The 27,290-nt window shown below is 56.3% G+C and overlaps 7 protein-coding genes across 7 annotated transcripts; 4 read left to right on the forward strand and 3 right to left on the reverse strand.

Annotated features, from left to right (window-relative positions):
• Window positions 1–507: 507 nt before the first annotated feature.
• On the forward strand, window positions 508–2,381 carry vps5 (Vacuolar protein sorting-associated protein vps5; the record flags this gene model as incomplete). Its single annotated transcript, XM_037323858.1, has 4 exons — window positions 508–1,095; window positions 1,147–1,527; window positions 1,575–2,177; window positions 2,226–2,381. 4 exons carry the CDS (start codon window positions 508–510, stop codon window positions 2,379–2,381), a joined length of 1,728 nt encoding a protein of 575 aa, XP_037177436.1.
• Window positions 2,382–2,708: 327 nt separating this feature from the next.
• Window positions 2,709–3,302, reverse strand: CGCA056_v008612 (54S ribosomal protein L36; the record flags this gene model as incomplete). Its single annotated transcript, XM_037323859.1, has 1 exon — window positions 2,709–3,302. The coding sequence occupies one exon, from the start codon at window positions 3,300–3,302 to the stop codon at window positions 2,709–2,711; it is 594 nt and encodes a 197-aa protein (XP_037177425.1).
• A 407-nt stretch (window positions 3,303–3,709) lies between these two features.
• On the forward strand, window positions 3,710–4,549 carry CGCA056_v008613 (Uncharacterized protein; the record flags this gene model as incomplete). The annotated part of the gene is made up of 2 exons (XM_037323860.1): window positions 3,710–3,794; window positions 3,849–4,549. The coding sequence occupies 2 exons, from the start codon at window positions 3,710–3,712 to the stop codon at window positions 4,547–4,549; spliced, it is 786 nt and encodes a 261-aa protein (XP_037178273.1).
• Window positions 4,550–7,238: 2,689 nt separating this feature from the next.
• On the forward strand, window positions 7,239–9,397 carry CGCA056_v008614 (Heat shock protein 90-like protein; the record flags this gene model as incomplete). Its single annotated transcript, XM_037323861.1, has 2 exons — window positions 7,239–7,502; window positions 7,553–9,397. The coding sequence occupies 2 exons, from the start codon at window positions 7,239–7,241 to the stop codon at window positions 9,395–9,397; spliced, it is 2,109 nt and encodes a 702-aa protein (XP_037177437.1).
• A 741-nt stretch (window positions 9,398–10,138) lies between these two features.
• On the reverse strand, window positions 10,139–12,133 carry CGCA056_v008615 (uncharacterized protein; the record flags this gene model as incomplete). The annotated part of the gene is made up of 1 exon (XM_037323862.1): window positions 10,139–12,133. The coding sequence occupies one exon, from the start codon at window positions 12,131–12,133 to the stop codon at window positions 10,139–10,141; it is 1,995 nt and encodes a 664-aa protein (XP_037177438.1).
• Window positions 12,134–19,764: 7,631 nt separating this feature from the next.
• Window positions 19,765–20,205, reverse strand: CGCA056_v008616 (uncharacterized protein; the record flags this gene model as incomplete). Its single annotated transcript, XM_037323863.1, has 3 exons — window positions 19,765–19,768; window positions 19,822–20,024; window positions 20,080–20,205. 3 exons carry the CDS (start codon window positions 20,203–20,205, stop codon window positions 19,765–19,767), a joined length of 333 nt encoding a protein of 110 aa, XP_037178275.1.
• A 3,695-nt stretch (window positions 20,206–23,900) lies between these two features.
• CGCA056_v008617 (uncharacterized protein) lies at window positions 23,901–25,835 on the forward strand (the record flags this gene model as incomplete). Its single annotated transcript, XM_037323864.1, has 2 exons — window positions 23,901–24,139; window positions 24,191–25,835. The coding sequence occupies 2 exons, from the start codon at window positions 23,901–23,903 to the stop codon at window positions 25,833–25,835; spliced, it is 1,884 nt and encodes a 627-aa protein (XP_037178276.1).
• Between the last annotated feature and the right edge of the window lie 1,455 nt (window positions 25,836–27,290).

A 27,290-nucleotide genomic window follows, 5' to 3' on the forward strand; every position in this document is an offset into this window, starting at 1 on the left:
GGGGGCGGGGACGAAGGGCAGGCATGTCTCTATAGGATAACCAGACCAGGCAGCACGCATGCCAGCTGTCTCTGTAAATCAGAAATACAATCGGTAGTTACTTCATCTCCTTACTCGCGATGTTTTGTTTGTCGGGCTGGAATGTCAACCACCATTTCGGTGTGCGGTGAGTGATGACTACAGGGGACGCCATTACCTTAAGCATGGGCCTGGGGCAGCTACAGGGGCCTTTGGGGGCTCCCGATCGGGCGCTGTGGCTGTAGCTCCCAATACCGAATGGGCAGCAGCGAATCACATGGTGTGGAGCAGCTGGTACCTTCGCATTGAGCGTCAGTAAGGTGAGGTAAGACCAGAACCAGAAGCGGCCGTGCTGCCTTGTCTTGCCTTGCGTAACCTCCAACTACGACATCCCGCCCTCTACTCTCCCCCATCCGCCTGCGTGGTCTTGATCTCGTCGACGCCAATCCGATCCACGAGTATCCCGATTACTGCGCGAATACACTTACCATGGATCCTCTTGAAGAGTCGCCCTGGGGCGATTCGCAACCCACCTCCGAGCCCAGCTCCCAAGCGCCCTCCTCCCAGAACGAGCCGTCGACGACGACGTCGCAGGCCGAGGCCAAGTCGGACGCTCCCAGCTCGACCTCCGCACCCCGTCCGTCACGCTCCGGTCCCGTCCGCCGTCTAGTCGCCCAGCCCACCCGCCTCGAGGCCGTCGACGATCCTCTCGGCCCCTTGGGCCCTCTCGGCGCTCCCGCCGCCGCCGACAATGGCGCCGACGCGGGCCTGGACGCTCCGCCCGTCCCGCCGCAGAAGGAGCAGATGGTGATCCGCACCACGATGCCGCAGCAGCAGGCCAGACGTTCCGGACCGGCCGACCCGCACCGCATCGACGACGACGAGTACGACCGCCCCTCTGGCCCGAGACAGCCGCCGCCAGTGCAGGCCGCGCATCCCAGTCCCGTGCGGACGCATACCCAGCCCAGCGTGAGCGTGGAGCAGGCCAGCAAACCAACCTTCCAGATTACAGTGGGCGACCCGCACAAGGTCGGCGACCTGACCAGCTCGCATATCGTCTACTCTGTGCGGACCAAGGTTAGTCGGGAAGAACGCATGATGGGTTGGGCTGGCGCTAATGTGGTGTAGACGTCTTCCAAGGCTTACAAGCAGCCCGAGTTCGAGGTCAAGCGCAGATACCGTGATTTCCTGTGGCTCTACAACACGCTACACGGAAACAACCCCGGAGTTGTTGTGCCGCCTCCGCCGGAGAAGCAGGCCGTCGGTCGTTTCGAGAGTAACTTTGTCGAGGGACGTCGGGCTGCTCTTGAGAAGATGCTGAACAAGACCGCCGCCCACCCGACACTGCAGCACGACGCAGACCTGAAGCTGTTCCTCGAGAGCGAGTCCTTCAATGTGGACGTCAAGCACAAGGAGCGCCGAGAGCCACTTCCCACCGAGAGCAAGGGCGTTCTTGGAAGCTTGGGCATCAGTGTTGGCAGCAGCAGCAAGTTCGTCGAGCAGGATGATGTAAGTGCAGTGATGTTATCTGGATGGTGCGTGACTGACAGCTGCAGTGGTTCCACGACCGCAAGGTGTACCTCGACGCACTCGAGAACCAGTTGAAGGCGCTGCTCAAGGCTATGGAGACAATGGTTGGCCAGCGAAAGATGATGGCGGAGGCTGCCGGAGACTTTTCTGCGTCCCTGCACGCCCTCTCCACCGTCGAGCTTTCGCCATCTCTGTCCGGCCCCTTGGATGCCCTGTCAGAGCTCCAGCTGACCATCCGCGACGTCTACGACCGCCAAGCGCAGCAGGATGTTTTAACCTTTGGTATCATCATTGAGGAGTACATCCGTCTCATTGGTTCCGTTAAGCAGGCCTTCGGCCAGAGACAAAAGGCGTTCTACGCGTGGCACTCGGCCGAGTCTGAGATGCAGAAGAAGAAGAACACCCAGGACAAGCTGCTGCGGCAGGGCAAGAGCCAGCAGGACAGGCTGAACCAGGTCAGCGCCGAGGTGGCTGACGCGGAGAGGAAGGTCCACCAGGCCAGGCTCCTGTTTGAGGATATGGGTCGTCTGATGAGGGCGGAGTTGGACCGCTTCGAGAGGGAGAAGGTGGAGGATTTCAAGAGTGGAGTTGAGACGTTCTTGGAGAGCGCGGTCGAGGCACAAAAAGAGGTACGTCACACATCCATATAACACAGACACACATGGTAACAGGCGCAGTTGATTGAAAAGTGGGAGACGTTCCTGATGCAGCTGGACGCCGAGGACGACGAGACGGTCTTTTACCGGCCGCCGGTCATCCAGTCCTCGGGCAAGCCGCCCGGCAACACGGCTATTGATAGGGCTCGTGCGACTATCAACGACGACTCCGACTAGAGGGCCGGCGCAGAGTTACGGCGCAAAAAGCTAGCTTATACCATCCTTCCAACGCAAAGCAGCAGTTTCTTCTTCTTATGAGGCATCCGATGGCGTGGGGGGCCGGATGAGTTTGGAACCAAGCGCATGTGTCGAGCCTTTCTTTGGTTGTTTATTGTTGTTGTACATATATGACAGTAGAGACCTCAGTGGTATAGGCTCAGGGCTCTCCGTAATCCCCGACTCGCTGCAGACCCGGGCACCCTGGGCGCTCTGAATCTCCTCCAACCGTTTTACCATTCCATCCATCGTCCATCGTACAAGTCCATTCATCCATCATCGCCACGTCTATGATGCACCCTTGACCTTTCCAAAGGTCTTGGCTGACTTCAATTTGTTCTGGTCAATGGAAGCGCCATAGTCGCCGATCAAATCACCCAGGTCGTAGGCGTCGTCCTCAGCGGCGGCGGCGGCGGCGTCGTCCTTGTCCTTTGCAGCAGCGGCGTCCTTTCCGCTGCCGGCCTTTGCGGCGTCACCGCCCTCGGCGTCCTTGGGGCCCTCGGCGAGATCGAAGGCGCGGCCGAAACGCTGACGGAAGGCGGCGAGCTTTCCGGCCTCGTCGACCTCGACGTTCTGGAGGGACTTGTCGGTGGGCTGCCACAGGGCGTGGTTGCGGGAGTCCTTTGCGGAGCGGACGAGCGGGGTGGGCGAGGTGGAGCGCAGGGTGTAGGTCGAGCCGTCGGAGAGCTGGATGAGCTGGGTGAAGGTGTAGGGGCGGCGGACGCGGGGGACGAAGGTTGCTGCGCGGGTTTGCGTTGTCGTGAGAGTGGTGGGCGTTGTGGAGTTGTATGGCACTGGCGAGGTGCGGGAGGATGATGTGAGGGTTGGGCGGAGGGTGAGCAGGCTCGTTGGCCTCGGCAGGTGGGAGGGAAGTTTTGACATTTTGGGCGGGGGTGGTGCGCGGCGGGCGGGCGCGATTGACCGGTGGTGGGTTGGGAATCTGAAGCTTTCGTGATGCTGCGATGCGGTGGTGAGCGTGCTGCCAAAATTTCGGTTCGGGGCCGGGAGGTTCCGTGCACGGTGAAGTGGGTTTGGATGGATGGCGCACCGGGGGAGGGATGTACTTATCGATAAGGATTTTTTCTGGGCTCTCGGGGGTGAGGGACCCTTTACATCACAGCTTCTGGGAGCTGCTGCAAGGGCCCAGAGGACAATGCAATTACACCGACGAACGGAATTTTTTGACGAAATCAGCGGCAATTGAGGCTTCGCGACTCAAAAAGGACTGGAAGCTTCAGCGAAAGCAGAATTTGGTAAAGACACCACAGAGGCATGGTACCTGGCGCGCAATGAGTGTGCTGGGGAATGCGCTGCGCCGGACGGCCCGGGCGAATGTCTGCGGGGAGACGTCGCGGAGGGCTCTTTTCGGAGCTTGTAAGCTTGATCTTGCTTCTCTGTGGTTTTTAGTTTGTAATTGACGTCTTGCAGCCCAGATCCGTGTCCCGACGAGACCGCAATGCCCCCTCGGCCGAACAACCACACCGTCCTCCGACCTCCTCCGAGCGATACACACATCACCACGGCGGGCGTCGACAACATGGCGCACTGAGCCGCCGACACCGCCAACGAACAAGGTTGATATGAAGGAGGAGCTGCCGGACCAGCTGCGCGGCGTGATGCGCCGGCTGGCGCACTCGGTGGTGGTGTGCACGTCGACGGACCGGGACGGGCGGCCGCGGGGGATGACGATGTCGAGCTTCGTGAGCCTGAGCATGGACCCCGTGCCGCTTGTGAGCTTCAACGTGCGGACGCCGAGCCGGACGCTGGCTGCGATTGAGGATTTGGACGGCCGGTTCAATGTGCATGTGCTGGCGGAGGGGGAGGCTGGGGCGCGGGTCGCGGAGTGGTTCACGAGGGGGAATTCGGGCGGTGAGGTGTTCAAGGAGTTGCCTGTGGGCGTGGAGGTTGAGGAGGAGGATGGGGAGGCGCCGGTGCTTGGGGGAAGGGGGGTGCTGTTTGTGTTGAAGTGTCGGGTGCTCGGGGAGGGGGTGGTGAGGGTGAGGGATCATGTTGTTGTCGTTGGGGAGGTAGAAGGGGTTAGGAAGGGGGATGGCGAGGGGTTTGGGCTTGTTTATGCGGATCGGAAGTATCGTGTGCTTGGGGATGTTTTGGTGAAGGAGGAGAGATAAGCGGGTGAACTAGAGAAGGCTCTGGGTCAAGTCATGAATGGAGGGGGTGTAAGATACCAATTCGTAGATACGGATAGAATGTACATTAGGGAACATCGCCCACTTGAACATATTGAAGACCATGTCAGGGGGTGACGAAGGCATTTTTACAGTTTTGCGAGGTCATTGCGAGTATCCGCTGTCCATATCAAGAAGAAGCTTGGGACTATCGGTCATGCGCTTGATTCCGAGGGAGGTTGCAGAGGCTTCGGTCAAGATCTCGTGGACAGGTCTTTCGATACCATCATCGCCGTTGGCCATAGTGAGGCTGTTTTAGAGGTTTACCAGGTCTGAATGAATGATTGCAACAAGGAAGCAAAGATAGAGCTGAGTCATTCAAGGAAAGGTGACAAAACGACAGGAGCCAAGTACATCGACAACATGAGAGGGGATTGTCAGACTCGAGCGAATATCAATATTCCCAGGTCCTCGTCATCATCTGAGGACAAATTGACATGTATGGGACATAGAGGGGTCCCGATGATTATGTGCCCAACCAGACGGACGGGATAGCCGTTGGCGTTCCGGGAGGCCGGGCCGTTTCATCGGAATTGCGGAGGCGGAGGCGGGGTTACGGGGTGGATGCGATCCGGTGTCCGATTAGTCGCCCGGTGGTTGCGATTCCGGCTGCCGGAGTTTGGTAGTGTTGAAGAAACAACAGAGATCCAGTAGTTGATCTAGCTGCACGCTGATCTACTAGAGGAGCCTAAAAATTGGATGTAGTCATAATAAGGGAGAGTTTCTTTTGCAATCTTTCGGTTTCGCAGTATTTCCAGCAAAACCGGTTCATCACAGGGTTTGAGGATGAATGCTTGTAAGACGGTTTTGGGACCTGGTTTCTGTTCATCTTTTGTGAGATGGACCATACTAGAGAAATCGAGAGCCTCGTTCTGGATTGCGCAGTGTTATTGACGCCGAGGTTGAGGCCTTGCTAGTTACCGAGACAAGGAAAGACTCATGGAAGTCTGAAGAAGCCCATAGAAATATGTTTCTGAGCTGGATGGCCGGCTGTGCTTACGCCCTGCGTCCTCACTGCAACTCCCCAGGAATGTGATCAATAGCCCCCATCAACGCAGGCAAACATGGTCTAATGTGTGATCTGAAGCCCCCCGGACCAAGCTGTCAATGTCGCAACAAGACATGGACCGTGCGACAGCCCTGGTGTGCCAATAATTGCAGCTTCAGCATGGGTGTCGATGCGTTGGCACAGGCAGACTGAGTGATACGGGGAAGGACGCCTCACTTTCAGCCTCGCGGGAGGGTGGGACCTAGCGGCCTTCACTTCAGGGACCTCGCGGCCTTGCCCGGGGCTGACCAACCCAAGCTGCCTGCCCGGGCGCTGCCCGCATCTTAGTCTACCGCCGCAGGGCAGCCTGTAGGTAGGCGCCAGCGCCAGTTCAGGCACCAGAGACGGGATTGGAGACGGTGAGGGGGCGACCTATGTCTGGCGGCCCACGCCGTCGCCTTCTCGCTCCAAGGATCTAGAACCACATTACCTACCTGAGGTGTTGTGGAATACGAACGGGACAGAAGATGCCAGCAACATCGGAGGCTGTTGAGGCTATTCGCAAAATGGTCAAGGAGGGGTAATGGCGACAGGCAGCACCGTAAATGGAAAAAAGAGGATGACCGCCCGGATGGAATACCCCACTGAGGGGAGGGTGCCACTTTGCAGAGGCAAGAGGCAAGGAGGGACACTGCCTGCCTTGCCTGGATAGAAGGACTTCGAAGCTGTGAAAGCTGTGTATGCTTGCTTGCTGGCTTGTTCTATTGGACGTCTGTGAGGCATTGGCAAAGGCAGCTCAAGCTCAGCTCCCTTGGTGGCAATGGCACAGTGAAAGACACCGGCAGGCAGACAAACGAAAGGCGGACAATGGGGAATGGGCAATCGCAGAAGGCGCCTTCCCATTCTCTTTTTTTCCATCTGCTGGAAGGGACCACGGCCCATACGCAGCAGGCAGTGTGGCCCGGTGGTGCATCTCCATCCAGCCCGCTAAAGGTGGCCCCCAGATCAGCCAATCAAGCCCCCCGCACGGTTGCTGTGGTGGCAGGGCAAGCGAATCAGAGAAGGGTCTGGAAGGCCTGGAGGTGATGGAATCGCATAGAATTTCTGAGCTGGGGGGTGAGCGTCGCTGCTTTGGGCCAGACGGGTTTCTTTTTTAGCCTCCTCCTCTTCCCCAAGTTGCTACTTCTTCCAATTCTTTTCCTCACATCACACACCTCTCTTCTCTTTTTTCACATTCTTCTCTTACGTCCATCTCGATCAGAGCAGCGAAACACCTGCCGCATCGTAGAAGATTTGTTCATCAAGGTAAGAAGCTGCTTCCTGCTGCTGTTGCTGCTGCTCCTCCCGCTGCCCCTCGTTCCCGGTCCCCCGTCCTAGCATCTAGAAACGCCACCCCTCTTTCACTTTTTGGCTTGCATTTTCTGTCGCAATCGTCGTCAGCCTCGTCGACGAGCTTCACAATTGCATCCCATCTTCCCCAGAATTGTTGTCCAGAGACTGTCGATTTCGTCCGTCTCTCGATTCCGTCTTGACCCCTCTACCCCGCCATTCACCGCCAACCACCCCGGCCGTTTGCAACACCAGCTAACAGACCTCTCCAGAATCACGACTGTTACGCCCTAGATACCCACATCCTCCATCACAATGTCTTCCCCCGAGACTTTCGAGTTTCAGGCTGAGATCTCTCAGCTCCTGTCTCTCATCATCAACACCGTCTACTCAAACAAGGAGATCTTCCTTCGTGAACTTGTCTCCAACGCCTCTGATGCCTTGGACAAGATCCGCTATGAGTCTCTCTCTGACCCCAGCAAGCTCGACTCGGGCAAGGACCTGAGGATCGACATCATCCCCGACAAGGAGAACAAGACCCTCACCATCCGCGATACCGGTATTGGTTTCACCAAGGCTGTAAGTAGACCTGCACTTCCCAATTCACCTTCAGCTGCTGACTCCCACAGGACCTCGTCAACAACCTCGGTACCATTGCCCGCTCCGGCACCAAGCAGTTCATGGAGGCCCTCACCGCCGGTGCCGACATCTCCATGATCGGTCAGTTCGGTGTTGGTTTCTACTCTGCCTACCTCGTCGCCGACAAGGTCACCGTCGTCTCCAAGCACAACGACGACGAGCAGTACATCTGGGAGTCGTCCGCCGGCGGCACCTTCTCCATCACTCCCGACACTGAGGGTGAGGCCCTTGGCCGCGGCACCAAGATCATCCTTCACCTGAAGGACGAGCAGACCGACTACCTCAACGAGTCCAAGATCAAGGAGGTCATCAAGAAGCACTCCGAGTTCATCTCCTACCCCATCTACCTCCACGTCACCAAGGAGACCGAGAAGGAGGTCCCTGATGAGGACGCCACCGAGGAGACCACCGAGGAGGGCGACGAGAAGAAGCCCAAGGTCGAGGAGGTCGACGACGACGAGGAGGAGAAGAAGCCCAAGACCAAGAAGGTCAAGGAGACCTCCATCGAGGAGGAGGAGCTCAACAAGCAGAAGCCCATCTGGACCCGCAACCCCCAGGACATCACCCAGGAGGAGTACGCTTCCTTCTACAAGTCCCTCTCCAACGACTGGGAGGACCACCTTGCCGTCAAGCACTTCTCCGTCGAGGGTCAGCTCGAGTTCCGCGCCATCCTCTTCGTCCCCAAGCGCGCTCCCTTCGACCTGTTCGAGACCAAGAAGACCAAGAACAACATCAAGCTCTACGTCCGCCGCGTCTTCATCACCGATGACGCCACCGACCTCATCCCCGAGTGGCTCGGCTTCGTCAAGGGTGTTGTCGACTCTGAGGACCTTCCCCTCAACCTGTCCCGTGAGACTCTCCAGCAGAACAAGATCATGAAGGTCATCAAGAAGAACATCGTCAAGAAGTCTCTTGAGCTCTTCCAGGAGATCGCCGAGGACAAGGAGCAGTTCGACAAGTTCTACTCTGCCTTCTCCAAGAACCTCAAGCTCGGCATCCACGAGGACTCCCAGAACCGCAACCTCCTCGCCAAGCTCCTCCGTTACAACTCCACCAAGTCTGGCGACGAGCTCACCTCCCTCTCCGACTACGTCACCCGCATGCCCGAGGTCCAGAAGAACATCTACTACATCACTGGCGAGTCCATCAAGGCTGTCACCAAGTCTCCCTTCCTTGACTCCCTCAAGGAGAAGAACTTTGAGGTTCTCTTCCTTGTTGACCCCATTGATGAGTACGCCATGACTCAGCTCAAGGAGTTCGAGGGCAAGAAGCTCGTGGACATCACCAAGGACTTCGAGCTCGAGGAGACCGAGGAGGAGAAGGAGAAGCGCGAGAAGGAGGAGAAGGAGTACGAGGGTCTTGCCAAGGCCCTCAAGAACGTCCTCGGCGACAAGGTCGAGAAGGTCGTCGTCTCCCACAAGCTCGTCGGCGCTCCCTGCGCCATCCGTACCGGCCAGTTCGGCTGGTCCGCCAACATGGAGCGTATCATGAAGGCCCAGGCCCTCCGTGACACCTCCATGTCCTCCTACATGTCTTCCAAGAAGACCTTTGAGATCTCCCCCAAGAGCTCCATCATCCAGGAGCTCAAGACCAAGGTCGAGAACGATGGCGAGAACGACCGCACCGTCAAGTCCATCGTCCAGCTCCTCTTCGAGACCTCCCTGCTTGTCTCTGGCTTCACCATTGACGAGCCCGCCAGCTTCGCCGAGCGCATCCACAAGCTCGTCCAGCTCGGCCTCAACATCGATGAGGAGGAGGAGAAGACCGAGGGTGCTCCCGCCGCCGACGCGCCTGCCGTCGAGACCGGCGACAGCGCCATGGAGGAGGTTGACTAAATGGGTTTGGAATGACACGGATATCAGAGAAAAGTTCATTGGAGTTGGACGGTTTTCGGTTTTTTAAGGTTTCGGAATGTTTCCATAATTCCCCCAGCTTAGAAGCATGGGTGTATTCTAGTTAGCCCGTCATGATCATGAGACAGATGAGGTAGACGCCAGAATTGGAACGGTTAAACAATCATGGTCCGATTGATGATATCTTTTGTGTGTTCCCCCAGAGGCCAATGGCGCTGTGGACGGAGTGAGGCATGAGAATTTCAGCGGGCGCCTGTTCATCAAGCGTTCACTAATCCCAACTCCTGCAGCTTCGATGCCCCGTTGCTTCCAACGAGCTTCGCAACACAGCGCCCAACCTGACTCATCGCAGCCGTAATCGCCACAGCCCTAAGATCTACCGGCGATCGAAGGCAAGGCCCCGCGATTGACCCCGCGCGGCTCACCTTAACGGCTGGAGACACACGAGTCATAGGCTGACTTCTGAAACTTCTCCGCATCCGAAATCGATTGAATGTTTCGGCTGGCCCTTTTGGCTCAGTGGTAGAGCGTCGCACTCGTACGTACGTCGTCATGCGAAGGTCCACGGTTCAATCCCGTGAGGGGGCAAGTGCTTTTTGCGTCCTGTCACTTTTTGAATGAAGACAGTTATCATCGCGTCCTCTTTGACTTTTTCATTATTTTTGCTCCTCTCAATTGTAAACCGCAATATCACTGTCTTTGAAGGAGGCTCATGCTTACATCTTAACAACTAACACGACACCTTTCCCCTCTCACTTTCACCTTCCCACCTTCAACAACTCCGTCCAATCTCCTCCCATCAACAAACACATCCTCGCATCCCAGCTCAATCTCACCTGACGTCCCCTCCGGCGTCCAGACCTCCGCCTCAATCACATCCCCTCTCGCCTCCACAATAGCCCCAAATTCCCCTCCAGCACCACCACCATCACCCCACGCCGCCCTTACGCTCTTCAAATCGCCCAGCATCGGCCTAAACACCCACCTCTTCCACCCGACGACCTCCAGCCCGACGGCTTTGAAGCTCAGCGCCTGCGTCGGCCCCGTGGACCAGCTGTGCGAGAGGGAGGTGTACGCGGCGTCGTAGTTGTAGCCCCGGCGCGAGCGGTAGTACAGCGAACCGTTGGCGGACATGCCCTCGACGAGGGTCTCGCCGCCCGTCATTTGCGGGGCGTCGAGCATGTAACCCCAGGTGCGGCGCATGAGGCGCAGCGCGCGGAGGGGGCGGGCGGCGGCGTAGTGCGCGAGGACCTCGATGCTGGAGATGAAGGGGGAGATTGTGTCGGGGAGCTCTGGGGTGACGGGGCCGATGGGGTTCCAGTTGCGGGTGAGGGCGGCGGAGATGGCGGCGGCGTGGGACGGGGAGGTGGTGAGGTTGTATAGCAGGGCGAGGGCGTTGCCGTCCTGCGGGTGGAGGAGGGCGCCGGCTGCGGTCTCGTTGTCGCGGTAGAGGGAGGCAGAGGGGTCCCAGAGGACGGCGTTGTAGGCGGTCTTGAGGCGGGAGGCGGCGGCGGCCCAGGCGCGGGAGTCGGCGGGGCGGGAGGTGGCGGCGGCGAGGGAGGCGAGGGAGACGAGGGCGTGGTGGTTGAGGGCGTTGAGGGCGGAGTTGAAGCCGCCGCCGCCGAGGCGGGCCCAGTCGTTCGGCTCGACCTGCTCGGCGAGGCCGACGGGGTTGGCGTCGAGGGCGCGGAGGATGTAGGACACGCCGGAGGAGATTCCGGGCCAGTGGGCGTCGATCCAGGAGGTGTTGCTGGTGAAGATGGCGTAGTTGAAGCAGGCGATGAGCGTCCAGGCGTGGTAGGTGTCGCTGCGGGCGCCGCGGCGCCAGGAGCCGGTGGTCGGGCCGGCGAAGGGGAGGGCGCCGGTGGTGGCGTTCTGGTACATGAACATGGTCTCGAGGGCGTAGTAGACGGACTCGAGGCCGACGGGGCCGAGGCCGAGGTAGGCGGTGGTCCCCGCGATGCCGAGGTCGCCGGGCCAGACGGCGCGGTCGCGTTTGGCGCCGTCGAGGAGCATGGGGCCCTCGGCGCCGAGGGTGGCGTTGTAGGCCCAGCCGGGGTTGACCTGGGGCAGGTGGCGGGAGGTGTTGGGGGGCGCGATGTTTGTCTGAGCGGTGAAGACGCCGGCGTACCAGGCGCGGGTGAGGAGGTCGTCGTCCGGGGTGTGGAAGTGGCCGTGGTAGGCGGAGGGGTCCGGCTGGGAGGGGGAGTAGGCGAGGTGGCAGATGATGTTGGACAGGGTGACGGGGGCAAAGGCGTGGATGGTGAGGTACTTGAAGCCGCCGCGGAAGCGCTCCGTGGGCATCTTGTAGGAGGTCTGGGACGGGGCGAGGGAGACGTTGAGGGCCTTGTCGTAGTCCTGGGTCGGGGCGGCGCCTGTGTCGTCTGAGATCTCGCGGACGAAGGAGGGGGATTCGGCGAAGGCGAGGGAGAAGTGCGGGGTGGTGATGTTGATGGTGTTTGTTGACGTGTTTAGGGAGATGAGGCCGCCGACGTAGGGGAACTCGAGGGAGATTTGGGAGTTTGCGGGAAGTGTGAGGATGTAGGATCCATCGTGGGCGGTCGTCACCTCGGCGTTGGAGGTGATGGCGTGGATCCGTTTAGGGGGGACGAGGCGGGTTGACGGGGACTTGATGTAAGACTCCCAGGGCCGTGATGGCGACGGCTCAATAGCCTGGGCCAAGGTGAGGAGGGCCAGCAGCCAGCTGAAGCGTGCCATCGTGAGACTTTGCGTGGCGGGCCCATTTTCGAGAAGCGGTTTGCGGTTGGTGGTTGCTATTTCTATGGTGTTGTGTGGTTGGACGTCGCAGTGGGGGTTGGAGATGGACAGAATTTCCCCGCGATTTCTCCAGGTTGAGGGGATGTCGGGGTAAATCTGCGCGAGGCGATTGGGGGCGTCTATCCGCGGGCGGGGTTGGACGGTGAGTATCGTCGTATTTGCGCCGTGGGCTTGATGCAGGCTGCATGCGTGTATGCTGCCAAGGTTTGTCGTCACATTTGCGATCGAAGTGCGGTGAGTAGCATTGGGGGTTGATTGCGTCTGCAGCCCAGATTGATGTCAGCATGCAGGTGTTGTGGGTGGTCAGGTGAGTGGTGAGCAACGTCGATGGAGTTTGGATGAGATTGAGATCTCGCGTTGGGTTGAGGCACGATGGCGGACTTGGTGAAGACTAGGCTTCAATGGCTGGTTCGTCCAAATGAGCATTGTGCACCCGACAGATTACCTTTGTCTGGACAACTCCATCAGACCGTGTTCTTGCCGGACTCATATACTCCGCGCCCATGCTGGAATGCTTTATCATCGACTCAACTTCTAGTTCAACACTCAAAAAAATGTCCTTGACATAGTGCTAAGCTTGAGCTCTTGGTAATATGCGGCTGGTTTGCCACAGCTCTCGCTCAAGATCTGTGACGAGAAGCACTGAACTTCTCAGGATCTGAACTGTTTTGAACTCATCACGCCTTACTCAGTATCAAATCATATCATGGATGATTTGATACTGGGGCCACACCAGACACTGCTTGCCTCCTCACAAATCTTGGCTACTGGGTATTTGTGACGAGAAATCGGTATAAGTCTTCAAAGGACACTGCATCAACCGATCAGTGCATCAACCTAATAGGCTGCAAAACCTCTGTGGCCTCGTCTTCATACACATAATACTCACGAACAGACAGAGATAGACGGCGATGGGAATTTGATGTTGATACACTGAACGTGATGATCTCGGCTTTGTAGCTGCATTTTATGTAACCTCATACTCTCCCAGTTGAGGTTGTTTCCGGACGAGAAAAGATGCTGTTTAACAAATTATTGTGAGAGATTCATTCCCGATTTCGACTCGACCTTTTTAAAGAAACTTGGAAGAGAGTAGAACTCTCTCCATCGCCATCCAGGGCAGCGCGTTACTCAACGACTGACTGACGTCTAGTTACCAAGGTCCCGGTTCGCTTGAGAAGCTAGCAGTTCGACTTTTATATCAAATAGCAACATACATCCTATTCTCGAAACAGGTGAATCTTGGCAGCCAACCAGAACGACCACATCGAGCTGGAGAAGTATACAGCCTTGACTATCTAAACATGTGATGCGGATAACGGGCATGAACATGTACAGAAACACAAAGCTCGATGCTAGCTTTCACCGCTGCTGCTGGTTGATTCGGCCGTAATACCCAGGACTCAACGGGCCAAGGAGACCTTCGGATCAGTTTGTCTTGCTTCCGAAGCTCACACGACGGAAGGCCGACGCGTGGCCGAATACCTATACCGTCTTGGGTCTTTTCAAGCAGGCGGAATGGGCATCACCTTGATTTTGCGTGATTAAGCTCATGCAGGATGTCCACATTTATCTGGTGTTTTCAATAGCTAAGAATCACTATCGAATGGGCACTTTCGCCATCCTTTGCCAATGAAGCCCCAATGAAGGCCCACGGTAACGTCCGTCAATTAACCCTTAGGTGGCAACTGAGAGCTGCGAATTTCGAAGAAGGTGGCTCCTGCATAGAACAAAAACGAGGACGGGTAACAAAAGGCACCATACAGTTCATGTAACCGAAACAGGTTAAAACAACGGACAGTGCCAAAGCCGGGAGAAGAGGGATGTTGAGGAGGTATAGGCGTTTAGGCGCTTCTCGAGACAATCTCAACGCGCCGAGCGTGATAAGGAACACAGTTACAGAGACATGACATCCCGGACCAAGATGGATCATTTGAAGAGATTCTCTGAGTTGACTCTTAGCACACGAGGTCTTGAGAGCGGTGGTAGCGCCTTCACAAGCACCACTTTCGTAACGAAGCTCTCGAGGACCTTTACAGACCTGCCTTGGTAGTATATAACACTGCCTTTGCCACCAGCAATGGCAGGTTGTAAGCGCCAATGAGTACGCAGGCGGTATATCTTTGCCTTCATGCCTAGAAATTACGTCTAGGATGCTGCCGGCTTGCGTGCCCATCATGCTTTGGGACGACTTCGACTGACAAGCGACATCATTCAAGATCTCTCGCCGCTCTTGTCCGTTAGTTCTGCCAGGATACACTATTGATGAGCGACGGCAGTGGTTGGATGTCGGACCAGACGCGAGACTCCCGGTGGAGGATCCCAAGTCGTAGTATAGGTGCTGCATGGGCTCGCGATACCCCAAACGGATAGGTTACAGACTGCCTCATAATCTTGCTTGTGCGCACCGAAGAAGACCTCCGTATCACTGTGAAAAAGTACCAATGCTTCGGGGAACGGTCGTGTTTTATACCGACCTTTCGAGGGGGCGTCTGTCGAGTTTGAAGTTAGCAAAACGTCGTACTCCGCCAATGCCCGGAATGAATAGAAAACATGCCATGCTTTGTCGACTTACTAACCCCCTTGATATCGAAATCTCTGTTCCGAAGCAGTATAAAGGCCATGCGGATGCGAAAAAAGACAGGAAGTTTCCACAATCATGTCGGTCCTGGCGAAGGAGAATCCGCAGGTCCACGGCTGCCAAGTTTTCTCTGACACGATCGCGTTACTATAGGAACGATGTCTACAGGCCTAGTATCATCTGCGTGAGTCTTATATGCTGTGGTATCGATCGTCGTTGGACGTTGATTCTAGCAGAATACTTGAGAATGAACGGAGATGGCCACACGATTGATCTAGGTCGACTGCTTAACGCGGCTCGTGTAGGAAGACCGCCGCAGCTGATGTACTTTTCAGAGACAAAACTCAGAGATCCGGTACCACTTTCTCTGTGGAAGACACCATTCCATTCGCTCTGGGAGTCGGTATTATGATTACAGCAGACCCTAGCCTCCTTATATGTCCCCTCGGCATCATCGAACCCCTCGAGAGAGGCGACGGGCAGAGGTCTCGATCGGTAGATGCAGAGAGTGTACGTGGTCCGCAGATGGCCAGCTTTCAAAACCTCTTTGACCTCGTTAGAAACATCCAAGACGGCAAATGTATTTTTGTGCGATACCTCGGACTCAGAGCAGCTCAGAGGTCTCCTCCGGACAAGTCTTCCCAGATTCCGTATGGGTTCGAAATAGATGGCAAAGGTTTCTCGGCAAGCAGGCTTCAGGGCCCCTTTTCGTCGTCCGATGGCAGTTATTCGGCTAGAGTCATCGTCAAGGTCGGCGTCAAAGGGGTTCGTGCTGATGGGCAAAGTTGAAGGGGGACACGTCCATGTCCTTGAACCGGATGTCTCTTGACTCTAGAACCAATCGGCCATTGCATTCTGTACCGGGCAACGAGTCAAATTGTCCGCAGAGCGAATAAATGGCCTCATGATACCTATATAGCCTCCGCGCTCGAGACGAGGGCAGCTGCAGCATGCATGTCGACTGAAATTCAAGAAGATCCAAGATGAAATGACACGATAACACGAGCAGAACGCAAACTCGTCGAGAAACACATTCAACCTTCAAACGCACACATTAACGCATCTCCCAGGTTTCCCGCAAGACTAAACTCTACCCATCACCCCACTACATAGGCTCCAAAAGGAGGCGAACCAAAGTCCCATTTCCAAAACCCACACCTCAAAAAGTCTTCCCACTTTCCCCAGCAGCAGCCAACACTCACGGCACATACCTATAATCGCCAGAAGACTCACCAAGAGCCGACCCGGCGATGAGCAACACAAAGACCAGCACATGCTGGCCGCACCAGACCACGCCAAAGAGCAAACTCTCCCGAACTCCAGGGAAGGGGGGACACGGGATCGCCTGGCCGCTCGTCATCTCCCAGAAACCGGCCGTTTGGTGCTGCCTAGCACCATCCACCTGAATTCAGGGGCGCGCGGGGACGGGGAGGAGGAGGGGGGGTGGACATGGAACGGCGGAGCTTGGAGTTAAAGCGGGAAAAAGGGCATACGCCCGCGGAACCCCGTTCAACGTCACGATCACCTTGTTGCTGCTGGTCCCGACTTCTCCGTGGAGGATAAGCAGTGGTATACTCCGTGGAAACCGACGGGATGGTGAGCGACGATAGCAGCTAACTTAGAAACACCAATGTCCCATCACGCCGCCTGGCTCCCGGCCACCGGGAAGAATGATCCAGGAACCTGCGGGACGGGAAGGGCGTTGTGCTCTTGCATCGTGCGTTGCCGCAGTCGTGCTTGCCTTGCCTTGCCGCTGGCCTTGTAAGGCAGTCGTATATTGCGATCGTGGAATAAGCTCGACACACCACACACATGCACATTTCTGCTGCCTGATTTTACCAAAACGGGAGGGAGGGAGCCGGGTTTGAAGAAAGGCAAGAGGTGCGCGACCAAAGTCCATCCTGCGGCCATCTCCGCCGAGCTTTGTGGCTGTAGGCAGTCAAATTAACACGTCTGGTGAGAGGTCCAATGAGTAGCCAAAGACGGGGCATCATTGTTGACGTCTGAATAGCCTCTGGTCCGAGCCATCGCCGTGAATCCTCCTGACGGCGTCCCCCGGCTAAAACATGTGCATCCTTTGGCGGGCTTGGAGAGGTTATTCGGAAGCCTAGGGGGCTCGTTAATTAGCCGCTGGTCTTGGAAGTCTCCACGATGGCGAGCTTCTTGGTTCGTGACCCATATAAGACGGGCCCCATTGAAGGAAGGCGTTGCCGTGTGCTTGGGTTTGTCAGACTCCGCAAGAGGTCGTCCGTACCTCGCCGGGGTCAGAATGTGGCCATTCCACTTTGTAGTCAGGGATTTGGAAGCAGGACCCCTCCCCTCGGCCGAACGCCGCGAGGTCGAAATGGGTTCAAGACTTCAGAGACTGGGGACGCAAAGGCAGGGATTCCGTCGTATCTTCGACGTCGTTGCATCTGTCCCTGATTGGAGATCGACATGGCCAAGTTGGCAGAGCAAGAACCCGAGCTGCATGAAACTGACCCATCAAACCGACGCTGGCCTTGGACATCCTTGGTCTTTCGTTGTCATTCGCAGGGAGTTGATGCGCTGCTTTATCCGCTGAATAAGTGACTCCAGCCGTTGAAGACCATGTACCGGAGAGAGAATGGAGAAGGTCATTAACAAGAAGTTGACGGCTCAGCAAATCAGCCAAGAGGAAAACAAACATCCAGCACCGCCAGGGTCTGGGGTACCTTACCCATCTTTGCGGCCGTAGCCGAATCCCTCACCTCCCACACACGATTCCACACCTTCCCAGCCCTCCGCGGTGAGGAAGGAATCGAATCCTCGCGCTGAGCAGGACAACAGAATAGTATACCTCACTCTAGAAGGGGGGCTCCAAAGTCCCAAAGGCGTCGAAGCATACAGAATGCTTCTGTAGGATCTTGCCTTGGATCCTGCCGGCAGACTCCCTCTCAGCCCTTTGGTCGTCCCAGGGCAGCGGGAAGGAAAAGAGGCATCGGGTTCCTTCGGAGGCGTCCCAATCACCTGCCGTCAAGGACGCAACCCCGGTCGTTCGCAGTCCTGGTCCTCAAAGAGAGCGGTGGTTCGTGCGTCACTCCATCTCCGCCGCCCGCTGGCAGCAGCCACGACGCGGGAGTCTAAGCGTCCGGGTACCGGGGTGTTGAGCTCTAGAGTGAAGTCTGATTGATGGGATGTTCGCGCTAGCCCGGCGGACGTTGGGGGCCAAGCTCCTTCCCAGAGCGTTTTGTGTGCGTGTGTGTGTGCGTATGTGCATCAAGTTAGAAGCACGAGTTTCCGTAAGGAGATGTCATGCCTGCATGACTGGCCGTTGCTGTGCCGCAATGCCGCGGCCGGATGCCCACGAGTGACTTCGGAGCAGTCTCCGTCGTCAGGAGGTAAGAGAGGACGAAAACCAGGCCGCTGTTCCTAGCATAGCTGATGGGGAAGTGGGCGGCTGCTGTCGCGTTCCATGTTCTTCTAACTCGCGTGGTTTGTTTAACATCCGAACCGGGCCGGCATTAACATACCGGAGGCCCCCCCTTTTGCTCTCACGATACGTACGTACGGCCATCGACGCTGTCGAACAGCACCACCACCCCGCTCCCCGTCTTCAGGCATCAAACAGATGAACCTGGAACGTTGCATTCTGGTCGCTTGATCGCACGACCCCGATTCAAATGCTGTGGGCCCCTCGCACTATGAAAAATGCTCCACAGAGCGGCCGACACGAGGCTATTCCCTTCCTGGACTGCCATTCGAGGTACGCGATCAAGCGTGGGGTCAGGGCTCTTGCGGGACCCCATGGCGTCTCCATCCCTCGACAAGGGGAAATTCGTTGTTGACTCTCTCTTTCTCTCTTCCTCTCTCCATGGTGCGAGGACCACGACCGGCCTTCTCAGACCATCCTGCCAAGGTTGATGTCTGCGTGCGTGCCGCGTGTGTCATTCCGACAACCTGGAAACTTGTCAAGCTCCTTAATGACCAAACCCTGCGCGCGCAATGGCTGGCATGGGTACCTGGACTTGATGGCTGATTTCCTCCCGAGTGTTTGGCGGGTGTTTTTATCCGATAAGCCTGCGAATCTACCCGCCTCTGCTGCCTCGAGGGCTGGTCAGCATCACAGAAGAACAAAAGTCCCAAATTGTTTGCCTCTCACCGAGCTGTCGAGACAGTCGAAATCCTCACCGACGTCGTTTCACGCCGTAAACGCCATCCCGTCGATGCGTCTAGATGCCAGAGGAGCCTTTGCCGCCAGGTTGCCACAATGATGGCCACTTGGTTCGTGGGTCTTGCCGGTCATTGCCTGCCCCCTTCGGCATGGATACTTGACCTGCATCCACATTGCTTACCGAAATCGGTAAATGCTCTCCCTTCCGCGCTTTTTGTATCATGGATGCATGTAAGGGTACGGCAAAAAGTGATGCGATCGCTGCAAATGTGCATATTTCCAACCCGACTGTCAGCGACAACTCAGACTCGTCTAAAAATGCTAAATTCTGGCAACGCAGATGCGAAGAAATGAGAGGAAAGATTCTGTAAAATCCTGTAAAATCATATGCGAATATCCCAATGTCTAAATCCCGGTAGGCAACGCCAAAGACACCCGCGGTTCTGTCGAGTCACATCAATCGCGGGCGTCGCCAAAGAACACCGAACCATTCCCGCCATAAACCCTGGAAACCTCCGTCTCACTTGAGACCGTTCCACAATGCACCCACATGCCATGGTACGCAACACCCCATTCGAAGCTCTGTCAAGGATGACTGACATCCGCCAGATGAAGGTCGGCCGAGTCGCGGCCATTTCCCGAGCTTTTTCTCTCTTGATATTCTCCAGCTCGTCAGGCCGTACGGAATCTGCAGCGGCAGGCATATTTTCGGTCCGTAGCGCAGCACGAGGGCGCATATCGCGAGGCTTCTGCCATGTTTGAGCCATTCCGGTGACATGGCATGGTACCGTGGCGTCTTCCCAACTCATATCAGATTCTCATGTGGTGGTGTTCGGCTCCCTGAGGTCGAGTAACTTCCTAGCTGTGATTCGAGACGTCAACGCCAGGCCCCGAGCAAGGACCAAGAAAACTCACTGTGAGCTCTTGCCCTCCTTCTTCCTGCCACTGCCATTCTTCGAAGAGACCTTGCTCTGGCCTCTGGTCTCTATCCGGGGGAAAAGTCCGTCGAACACGGCTCTCTGCTCTTGGCCTTTGCCCTTGGTATCGGGAGAGGTGCCCTTGGAGCTGCCACCGTAGTTGGAATCCATCTTGTTGCTTGAGGTTCTGAGAGCGGCAATCTGTAAAGTCGATGTAAGAGCCAGTGAGGCGAAGGACGGAGCAGGTTCGACTCACGGTGGTTTCTTGTAGTTTGCGCAAGAGGTCGCTGGATGCTTGTTGACTGTGGACGGACGGAATGGTTGCTGGAGATGGCGATGAGCTCATAGAGTTCTTGAGAGGTTGTTGACTTTGCTGGCTCATCATGAAGGCCGCCTCGTCCGAGGGTTTATATCTCCAAGATGATGAGGGAGAGAAGACAGAGTTCTGCCCGTCTGAAGATACAAGACGAGAATAGATTGAAGGAAAGGGACTTTGGAAAGTCGAAGAACCAGCCTTCCTGGGCGAAGCTGTCATAGCAACTCAACAGTCTCGAAACACGCCTTGCCGAAAACTAGGCAGAGAGTTCCTGGCCTTGTGGTCAAAGTTCAACCTCCCACACCCTTGTCAGGCAGGCAATATACTAGGAAGGGATGTCTCTTGATGGGTATAATCTGCCTGATGGACCCGTTTCTAGAACCAGCGTCATTCCTTCCAGGAAGAACTTTTGGGGCTATTCTTGCTTGTGTTCTGAAGTCAAGCACATTTCGAGGAAAGAAAGAGCAGCAAAGTTGTGAAAGGGAGGGATAGCAAAGCCACTAGGCTGCGGCAGAGCATATTCAAGGTGTGCGGTCACAGCCATGACTGCCCATGCGTGTAAACCAAAGTCCCGTCGTGACAAGTCATGTGCCTGGTAGTTCCAGGAGTACCAACACTTAGCGAGCTAGGATTCCCCTTCAATGTGGGTAATTGGCTGGACCATGCCGGATCTCCCAATGTGGTTTGCTCCAAGGTCATCTGTCTGATCAAAGCCCGACCAATGCGATTCTGAATGGCCTCAATTCGACACTGGCCAAAGGAAACGCCCGTTGTGATGCTAAGTGATGGCAATGTGACCCAATGACCTGAGAGGAACTGATAAAGCCAGAGATCATTGTAACCCCGGGATTTGAGTAATACGGAGAGAAAAAGGGACTTTCTCCTCTACGCCGCATCATGGCATGAAGCGTGCCCTACTTGAGCGTAGGGCTGAGAGGAGCCACCCAATCCAAAGCCTGCGTGTGAACCTGAGGATGGCTGGACGGTGATGGTTGCGGCCTGTTTCGCACGCGGCAACGGCCAATTCGGCCGTGATCCTACCGGCGCCGATTTGAAATCGGGGAGTCACTATCAGCGGCGTAGCAACGTGGAATGACGAATATCAAGTCATATGGGCAGGTTTTGCCGTCTGCGGATTGCCACGAGGCGTCTTTCGCCGTTGGATGCCGCAGCTCACCTGCGGCGCTTCATCGCTTTCGCAATATGTCGGGCGCTCTTTGATTGCGATGCTCATGTTTGCGCGCAGATAGCATGGAACAACATCTCGGGGCGGGCTTTCTCGTTCTTGGTAGGCGTTCTGCATGTTGTTGGCTGTCTGTTCTGTTGGTTTGGGGGCGCAAACAACGTGCCGATTGTTGGTACAACCGAACATTGGCTGAGTGCGGCGCCTTGGGGGGAGCGGCCGCTCCAGCGCCAGTGTGCAGTTGATGAGAGATTGGTGTGCTAACCGCGATGGAACCCAAGGAAGCGAGGCATGCAAGATGCATGGCGACTAGCTCACTCCAGGCAGCATTGAAACGGTGGTCCTCAGAGAAATTGCCGCGGAACAAGAATTCTGCAGCCTGGAAATAATCGGCCACAAATGCCGGGGCTGGCTTCAGGTCAATCGACAACCGCAACAGGCAGCAGGTTTGACGCCGGAACGTAGAACTCTTGTTGCGGGTCGTACATCGTCGTCCGGTTTTGCACTTTTCTTCCGCTGGGTGTTCCTGTTTGACCTCATCTTAGGAGCTGGAGGATCACCCTGTACCGGACATCGACTGCCCATGAACCAGGGCCACGGAATCTTGTAACCCTTTCTGGCGCCGTGGTCCATGCAATGTACAGTTGCAAGATCCACCCCTTGACTGGGGGCCTTCAGGCTCTGCGTTGGTTTAATCAGCGCGGGAGCCAGGCCTGGTGGGGAGGCGGGGGCCGGTTTTTCTGAACGGTCTCCGGGCGGCATAACGCAGGGAGATGCATCGGGGCTTCGCGGATATTGCTGCGCATTCGGCGTACGGAGGAGAAAGTCATTATGAATCATCTGTTGTTTAGGAATTTAGGAACCAGGGAAGCCGTAGGGAGGATTTGGGTTGGCAGGTATTGCGCATGCTCGATTCCAGATCTCCTCATGCCTTGGTCTAGGACTCTCTGAGGATATCATCCTTGTCGCTATGCTGCGTCTGGAGATCTTGCGCTATGAGCGGCCGCCCTCGCATACTGTCTTGTCCACTTGGTAGCTAGCCCGAGAGATGGGCATCGGGATACGGACCAAAAGTGGGAGCCGTGAACCAGGCTCCTGAGGTCATTGGGAGCCAGGCCTTAGGCCGGTGACAAGGCCGGGGGCAGGACGGACGGGACGACAGGCGATTTGACCCGACTGACCGGCTTTGCAGAGGATTGAGCGCGCTTCAGATGGAGCAATAAGCAGGCCCCGTTGCAGGTGGAACTTCCTGGGGCTCTGCGGCCGCTGGTCAACGGTTGCATTCCACTCTTCGACGATCGAAGCAACCCGTATTAAGGACCAATCAGCATTGAGGTTAGGCGAAGGCAGCACCATTGGTTCCAAACCACATGCTGTCTGGTGGTCCCCATCTCTGCATGTTCAAAATGGGATAGCGAGCTGGTTGACGTCTCTGCTCCATCGAGCAAGCGGGTTTGTCGTCCTAACATCCGCTTCGTTAGGGTGCTGACCTAGGGTGACAGGGCAGCCAGGCCGCAGGCGAGGTCCAGAAGCACTGACCTGCGCTTAGATGACACCCGCCTCTCCACACCTCCGTCGTCGGGTAAGGAGGATAGCTTGATTTTCTCCATCCAAACCCTGACTTCTGTCGACCTTCCCGTGAGGCAGCAGCATTCTCCAATTGAGACAACATTGTAGAGGTGCAACGGCATCTACCGTCCTAATTCCGGGGCAAATCCGAACCGGAGAACTCATTTGGAATCGAACCGTCGGGGTTAGGCAGCTTGGTTGTGAGCGGTGCGCAGCGGTTGTTGATCTGGAGGGCTGTGGCAGAGGCAAGAACCGCTTCCATCGAGTTGGCTGCATCTTTTCCCGCATCCTTGCATCCTGAGAGTGATTCCAACAGGACGCCTCCGAATTAGGCTGGGCTCCTGCAGCCCAGCTGCAGCTGGTCAGCAACACAATGGTACGACGAGCTTCAACGGTCAACCGTCGTCACCACCCTCCACCTGCCAATTGTTGAATAGCCACACACGCACACTGCCATCTGACGGTGATTGATCGCCCGCTGCTCCCTGTTGTCCCCCTGCCCTGCGAACCCTACGCAGTACACCGTCCCCACCGACGAAGACGCACCCCCCTGTTGGTGGTGAAGGACTTGGCGAATGGCGAGTAACACCTCTTGGGGGAGTGGGAGTCGGCAGCGCTTCGGCGGGTAGGTGCGGTCGTCCGCTGGCAACGATGGGGACGAAATGCAAGGTCTCTTTGCAGAGCAGCGAGTGTCACTCTGCAGGGGGTGACTGCTGCCGCTGGGAGAGGGGTGCAATTGGGTCCAATAACGGACACCACCAGCCCGGCCATGCTGGATGGGGGCGACGAATGGAGCCTTGCCGGGCTTAGCGGTTTGTCTTCTCGCTGGCATATCCCCTTTTCGTTCTTGCTTCAAAAACTCATCCAACCGCTTCCCCGCGTTCCGTTGAGACAGCATTCCGTGGCGATTGTTACTTGACGGCTTTTGATAGAGAACAGCTTGAGCATCCTGTGCCTTCGTCTGGCGCGTTAATTTGTGGATTTGTCGCGGTCTCGGCCCCTAAGCATTATGAAATCATCAGCAGTGAAAGCACCCAACGGCCCCGTGCCGGCGAAGAGGAAAGCCTCTACCGATTCCGAGGCTGACGAGATGACAAGTCCTGGGAAGTCAGCAAAGCCGCGCAAGCGCGTTCCCGCCGAGATCTGGGAGACCAAGCGCCCAATCATAACGCGGCTGTACCAGGAAGAGAAGAAATCGTTGAAGGAGGTGATGGAAATCATGGAGCGAGACTACCATTTCACCGCAACGTAAGTTGTACACTCCTTGCAGCTTGTGAGCCTTGCTTACGGTGTGTATAGTGTCAAGATGTACAAGTCCAGAATTTGGAAATGGGGTCTCGACAAGAAGCTGAAGGGAGATGAGGTGTTGGCCATCATGCTGCTGCAACGTGACCGCGAGGCTCGAAAGCGACCAACAGAGTTCAGGATACGCGGGCAGCCCGTCGACATGGAGAATATCCAGCGGTACCTCAAACGTAACCCGGGTTTGATGGCCAAGTTCAGAGCTGGGCAGACGCCCAGCGTCCAGACAGCCCTCGAAGTTACTTGCCGAACACCTTCACCGCCCCCGAGTCCCCTCAGAGCCCTGGCCCCGACGACAGAAATGCAAAGCACAGAGCAGGTGCTGTATCTGTTCCGGGACTATATCGACGGTTCCTTCTCATCCGGTACCTGGTGGTGCGAGTACGACGTGGAGTGTTCGAGCATTCGCGCCCCGCAGACCCTGCAAAGCGACGAGAGCAACGAGTTGTTCGAAAGGGTTGTTGCGAGCTTCGCTCTGGTCAACCGCTGCATGAGATGCGGTGATCATATCGATATCAACCGCGTCCTCGGCCCGGCTTTCGACACGCTGAAGAGGCTTGTGAGCTCCGAAACCCCGAATTTCGTTGCGAGGACCATTTCTCTGCTTTGGTATCTGGAGCGACACTACAAGCATGATCTCCTACGACTGGTCCTACATTACCTCGCAGACCTGATGCCGATTGTGTTGGGACCGCATCATATTCTCGCGCACATCTGGCGGAGGCTGGCAATGACCGAATTTTCGTCATACTACGAGCTTTCCATGAGGTTGTATGAATTGTTGGTTCCCGAGATTGAAGGTCGCGTTGGGTCAGCCAACTACTTGACGTTCCTTCTGTACTGCGACTACCTCGACTGTATGCATGGTAGGAGGACTGCGGAAGACTGCGAGTCGGTGATTAGCAGCCACATATCTCGGAGTCAAAGGTCAGGGCGGGAACACCTTTGGCTTGAAGACATGGCCCTCTCACACGCAGGCCTTCTCGCAACCTGCAAAGAGAACCAGGGGCGCCCGGACGAAGCGATTGCGGTACTGACGGCGCACATGAACGCGTACAGTATGGCCAACGACCAAGAAGCGTCGCTCCACCTCACGCTGGGCGTCAAATATTATAACATGAACAACGATGTGGCTGCCATCGCGTCCTTCAAGTCGGCGGCACGCGTTGCCCTGACGTCGGACGGAGATGAGCGGATCTGCGACTTGGCGCTTTCGAATTTGGAGGCGTCATTCCAGAAGATGGACAAAACGACCATGGCCAACCGAGTGCACCAATACCGAATGGACCGTGTTGCCAAGTTTGCGGAGAAATCAGCGTTTTTGGAAAAGGGGTTCTCCGACGATTATGACAACGATAGCGACGACGTTTCCATCGAACTCGATGCTCTGCCGGAATGGCTGTGGAAGTGTGACGATATCGAAGACGAGCCTGAAGTGTGGTCTGATTTGGCGCCGTTCACCTGGGATAAGCAATCACCAGCTTCCTTTGCTGCTTATCCTAGTGGCGCGCTGGAGTGGGCGAACACTTCCCAGCCCGAGTCTCCCGCCGTGATATCGACCGAATACTCTCCCCGAATCGAGAGCCACCTGATCGATCCGGAGGTCGAATATCTATACGCACAGGCGGGCGGGGTGCGGTGAAACGACCCATCAATAGGTTGTTTGTGATGATATCAAGACACCAAGTCGAGGGTTCCGTTCGATCCTTTTGGTTTCTGCCGCTCCTGTAGGCCCCAAGTCAGAAAAGCAGTCAAGATGCGTCGACGCGTTGGTGCTTGCGTTCAGGCACTAGTGCTCGCGGCGGTTGAAAATGCCCCAAAGAAGAGACAGGAGGCAAAGACGCTCGATTCCGGCGCCAGAAAGATTTCGAAATATCCCGCGAAGTAGTGGTTCTCTCGGCCTCGACTCGCGGGAGGCATCAGGTCGGAAGGCTGTTGGAATTGAGAAATGCACGAATTTCGGAGGCGGACTTTACATGTCGACGTAGTGGGTGGAAGGGCTCCGAAAGACGACTGACCTTTGGAGACGTCGCTTGAACACAGCGTTCGAACGGCGATCTCCTTGTCGAGGAGGCGAGGCTATCCAAGCGAAACAAGTCCAAGAGCGGCTACCGGGCCAGCTCTGGATGCTCGAGGAAGGAAAAAGAAGGCACAACAGGTGAACTTCTTGCTTGAAGATTCTTCAAGTCCAAGGCAGAAAGCGCGATGGAAGTGCAAATTTTCCTGGAGGAACGTCATGGAAGGAGCGCAGGAAGGCGCCTTCCGCCTCTCGCACCCAGCATTGAGAAGGAGCAACACGAGGAAAGAAGCAGAAAGGGCAGGAAGGAGCGTATAATTGCAGGATTTAACATCGGCAAGCGCAACCAAGATACCACTCTGTCAAACTATTGTACAGAAAAAAAGATAAGAACAAAAAAACACTTTAACTCTTCCAACCGTAATGAGGCTGCCTATTTCTGACACGCAACACGACGAGACCACGTACGTCCAACTCCACTGATTCACAAATGAAGCAAACTTGCCCCAACAGACAAGATATTTTGAAGAATAATGGCAGCCTACACAAAGACGTCGGTCAACGAATCCGCGGACTCAGTTTTGCATTGCTAATCCGATAGATAGGCACGAGACTGGACGCCACTGAGGGTCCCTTCGCTTCTGCACCTTGTCAGCACAACGCCATTGACTGCTGCCTCAAGGTCACCATTCCCGCTGCCTACAAGCCTACGTGTCGAGCAGGAGGTCGCCAGACCGGCCCTGTATCCCGAGATCGAAAATGACGCACCCCTCGGGCACCGGTCGAGGTCTGCCGGCTCCGAGGTCTCGGCGCCGTGTGTCCATTTTTCGCCCCGGAGGCATCGTCTTTCCCACCGGCTTCGGCGTCCCTCGGACTCCTAGGACTCGGTCATGGGCACGGAAGTGCCGGGAGAGCAGAAAAAACCAGTGCCAAGTCTCCGCCTCGCACACACGTCGATCTTGATGCTGGTGGATGCAGCAAAGACGAGCACACGGCTCCAAGACGTCATTATGCGCAACTGTTACGCCGGTAGACGCACATTGACGCATCGCCAGGCTCCTTGTCTGACAAACCATTGCA

Source organism: Colletotrichum aenigma (genome assembly GCF_013390185.1).
Source record: "Colletotrichum aenigma strain Cg56 chromosome Unknown KSG_Cg56_contig05, whole genome shotgun sequence".
NCBI classification, from domain to species: domain Eukaryota; kingdom Fungi; phylum Ascomycota; class Sordariomycetes; order Glomerellales; family Glomerellaceae; genus Colletotrichum; species Colletotrichum aenigma.